At 49.2% G+C, this 4,339-nt stretch overlaps 1 protein-coding gene across 1 annotated transcript; it reads right to left on the reverse strand.

The window, feature by feature from the left end:
• Window positions 1-602: 602 nt before the first annotated feature.
• LOC119312858 lies at window positions 603-2,330 on the reverse strand. Its single transcript, XM_037588634.1, has 3 exons — window positions 2,111-2,330; window positions 1,349-1,535; window positions 603-1,083 (listed from the first exon to the last, which is right to left on the reverse strand). The coding sequence occupies exons 2-3, from the start codon at window positions 1,494-1,496 to the stop codon at window positions 929-931; spliced, it is 303 nt and encodes a 100-aa protein (XP_037444531.1). The 5' UTR covers window positions 1,497-1,535; window positions 2,111-2,330; the 3' UTR covers window positions 603-928.
• Between the last annotated feature and the right edge of the window lie 2,009 nt (window positions 2,331-4,339).

Raw genomic sequence — 4,339 nt, forward strand, 5'->3', positions numbered from 1 at the left:
TACAAAGTGTAAGCTAAAGTAATCCCACTGGCCACTGTCCAGAGGACTGAGTTGAGTTGTAATGTCGGTCCTCTTGGTTGGACTAAGGGTGTGTTTGGTTGCGGAACGAAGTGGAATGGAATATCATGGTTCCATTCCACTAAAATGGATTGGTTCCGTCTCTGTGTTTGCTTGAGCACAATAGATGAAATGAAATGTTTTGGTAGTCGACTTCGTTCCCTGAACCAAACACACCCTAAAGGACAGAAAGGACAGGACAGGCGAGTGACCGAACAGTCGCGAGAAGAATCGATGCAGTGCCCTACCACTCTACCACACACATTGGTACGTACGGCATGGATTAATTGAAGAGCTTACTTATAACTCAGCGGTTGGAGTTGATCCATCACGAGTAGTAATGACCAAACAACGGCGAGCCACCCGTTTCCCTCATGCCCCTTCTTCGCGCGTGCCTGCCGCTCGACCCCTCTTCTCGTCGACCGATCAGTGCCACCAACTCCGACGCTGCTGTGCCGCCGCAAGGAATGCCGGCCAGGGCCCAACAGCAGACGGTGGCGTCCGTCTGCCTTTGCTCAACTATGCTTTTCTCAAAAAAAGCACTCTGCTTGACACCAGAGGTACTAGTACACCCCCTCTATAACTCAATATAAGACCTTTTTAGCACTGTCATGTTAAGTTACAGAGGAAGTACTGAATGCACTAGTTTCAGAAGAAGAAAACACCCAGCAGCAACAGCCAGGGCAAAAAAAGACACATTGAGCTCCTGGACCTTTCACCGCACACCATCAGACTCGCGCAGCAACCAGGTCCAGGGCAGCTACGATATGGGTAAATGAACCTCTCTCACACGACAAGGTGCAGATGAACGAGTCTCCATCTCCTGGGATAGATCATCAAGAACCTCGCCTCCAAGATACATGTACCACTGCTATGCAGGCTTGTGTTCGGGCCTGTCGTAAGCCGCTATGTTCTGCGGCTCGCACTCCGGGCTCAAGAGCCGCACCAGCGAGGCCGACGCCAAGCTCGTGCAGATCGCTCCACAGGATGCCCACCTCAGGCTCCTCGGGACCGTTATCCTCGGACCTGCATATATATATGACCGATCAGATGAGTACAATACACTGCAGGGTTAGCTATTAAATCCAAGTAATTTCAAGGTTCGAGTCGCTTGCTTTCGACGGCCAGTAACACTCGATACTGTATTCATACAAATCATGTAGATAGATAGAGAGACATGAAAAGAACAAGATTCACAGCACAGGCGGCAGTATCAACGAACAAATAGGTGTATGCATGTCTGAACATGAGTGAGTAGACAAAGTAAAGTATGTGGTGGAAGAAATACTACCATAGTGAAGGCGACAGAGAACCCAGGAAGCGAGGGCGCCACCGACGGAGAAGATGCCCGCGGTGTGACGCATCAGGCGGGAGCAGGTCTTCGACTCTGGCCGCATCACCTCCCCGTCAGACCATCCCAGTGCCTGTCGTAACGCCATCGTGATCCGTGTCTCCCTTTTGTCTTTTGGCAATACTTCCTGAAATTGTTTCCAGCTAGCTAGTTAAATACAGTACTCCCTACGGGCAGAAGTTTCAATGTTTTATAGGGTAAATTTTGACAGGCTCGTACGTGCTCTGGTTTCTCAGCGATCAATGGTTACGCGTCTATTTTGGCAATCACATAAAACCGAGAGGATTCAGCTTCAGCGGCACTGCGGCAGCTAATTGATCTGAACTACAGTGATGCGCTACAAACCGATATCCAGAAATAACACTTGTTTCAGAGAAAGATAAACGAGTGAGCTAAGAACTGTGTACATCAGAGGAACACCACTGCAATGCAGGTTGTCTTCCAACAAAAGTCGGCTGTACATTTTACCACATCGAGTAGTACAAAACTAACTAACTAACTAGGCACACATACATCAATACAATCTTTCGACACAGTATTCATGTCTGACCCATGGTTGGCGATTCTACCGGTAGCAACCATGGAGGCCAAGGTAAGAGGTCCTACTCTGCTTGGCAGTTTCCACTTTCCAGTGGCCACTATGCGCCGGAAGTGGCATCGCTAGCACAATCAATCAGGTGGAATGGGGGCGGGCGCGCCTACCTGCAGGAGGGCGTCGGGGAGGAGCTGCCCGGCGGGGTGGGGCGGGGCCGAGCTTCGATTGGGAGGAGAGACCGACCGGGCGGCCTGCCGCGAGCTGCGGGCCACCGGGACCGGGGCCGGGGACGCCGGATCTGGGCGGCGGCGAGGAAGATGAGGATGGGAGGGAGCGAGGGCGAGCGTTGGGGAGAGATTCCGAGGGCAGTTTCGGGAATACAGGGCGGCGCCGGATGAGAAAAAGATTTTTTTTTTCGTCTGTCCGTGGCTACTTGTATAGCTGGCCAAATGGGCCGTTCTTTTCGGGCCGGCCCGTGAGCACGCGCGGCACGGCCCGCCTTGGGCCAGGCACGGCACGGTCTAAACGGGCCGGGCCTGGCACGCGGCACGCCCTGGGCCGTGCCTGGGCTTGGAGGCTGGGCACGCGGGCCGGCACGGCACGGCCCGATTACGTTTTTTTATTTTTTTTATACATCTATATATGGCCCAGTATATAAAAATAGGCTAAAAAACGCTCAATGCGGCAAATAACAGGCTGAAAATATGTGGCCCACCGTGCTAAACGGGCCAACGTGCCGGCCCGTTTACTAACTGGGCCGTGCCTGGGCCTGGGGGCGCAGCACGCGGGCCGGCACGGCACGGCCCGTATAGTAATCGTGCCCTGGCGGGCCGTGCCGGGCCAGGCACGATTACGATGGGCCGGGCCGGGCCGTGCCGGGCCGGCCCGTTTGGCCAGGTATAGCTACTTGGCATCGGTCATGAAAATGACCAATACAAATGCTCATGCATTGCAACGAATGAAAAATATCATAAAATCTGCTCCGTGTACATTGAAGTGAGATTGTTTGTATACAATATTTATCACATGGATGAAATTATAGTGGTGCATTGAAGTGGGATTGTTTATATACAATTTTTGTTGTTGTTAATTATTTTTTAGAAAATGTCGGTTATTTGGTATGCAAGATTATATTCCCTTTTTTTTCTTTTGCACTATTTGAATTTGGCCATGGTCACCATTAAAAATATGCACCGTTTTTCCGATCATAAGTAAATTTCGGATGAATTATCTAAAAATAGGAAATTTTAATATGCACCGTTGTCACATTTTCTCTACTCTTCATCCCTCTCTCCCCCCTGTCTCACCAACAACGTCGGTGGCATCCGGAATTGAGGAATATCTTAATTGTCAACAACTTCGGGTTAGCTTCAAATATTTTCTTCCTAAAGAAATATTTATTTTCAATATTTCACCGATAAATCATGAGTGCACATGTAGCCACGCGAGGTCGATATCATGTCCGCTCATTCCCATGTGATTCGTGCAATTTTTATACGACGAGCATGTATAGCGATTTATGCACACGGTGTCAGCGAGGTATAGTTTCAGTATTCCACAACCAATAAGTGAGCATGCCCACCACACAATAACTACACTGATCCCATGCTATTGATTAGAGGAGGGAATATCTTATTTATTTGCAGCATACATCCAGGAGCGACCAGCACCATCACATGCATCTTCTCCTCATTTCTTGTCCATTGCGTAACTCCTCTCTCACTCTCACGCTCTCTAGTTCTTGCTCTCTGTTCATGCCATTGCTAGCCAGAACAAATACATGAAGATGTAGAGTTTCTTTTGGTTTTTTTTTGGAGATAGGGCATTGTTGATGTACTGTCCATCTCTGTGCTCTCTCTCTCTTCCTCTTCCTCTCCCTCTCCCTCTCTCTCACACACTCTCTCTCTCTCTTGCTCCTCCAGTGACACCCATGGCAATGAGGTTGCTCTACTCGTAGTAGTCACCATAAGTTGAGGTTCATGTGGATCCTCTGCATCCTCAAGTGTTCTTTTCCATGTTTCCCTTCCATGGCGACCCTCTTTATTATTAATTTTGAAATGGATTTATTTGAAACCCATTGTTGCTGATGAAATTTCAGCAACGGGTTGAGGAGCATTCATTATTTGCAACCTGCTCCGAGAGAATTAGTCTCCAGCCAATCTGATGATAAGATTTTGCGCCGTGCAAATCAACTCCTGGGCACACATATCACAAGTTCAGAACCAACTCCTGCTAGCAGAACAAATTCGGAACCAACATGATTTGTCCAGCCCATCTGATGTCGGATACATCTTTTGCTAGCACTAGTCTTCTTGCCCTGGAGAACAAGTCCCCATCCAATCTGTGTTTAAAATGCCGGCCTCGCACACCCCGTTCCATTAACTAGTACATATGCT

The sequence above is a fragment of the Triticum dicoccoides genome, chromosome 5B (genome assembly GCF_002162155.2).
Source record: "Triticum dicoccoides isolate Atlit2015 ecotype Zavitan chromosome 5B, WEW_v2.0, whole genome shotgun sequence".
Taxonomy (NCBI): domain Eukaryota; kingdom Viridiplantae; phylum Streptophyta; class Magnoliopsida; order Poales; family Poaceae; genus Triticum; species Triticum dicoccoides.

What these genes read in the sequence shown, in the direction of transcription:
- LOC119312858 (XM_037588634.1), bottom strand. Translation starts at nt 1,496, where the DNA reads ATGGCGTTACGACAGGCACTGGGATGGTCTGACGGGGAGGTGATGCGG. An exon ending in TCTCTGTCGCCTTCACTATG is followed by an intron (nt 1,084 to 1,348) that starts GTAGTATTTCTT and finishes ATATATATGCAG; the next exon opens with GTCCGAGGATAACGGTCCCG.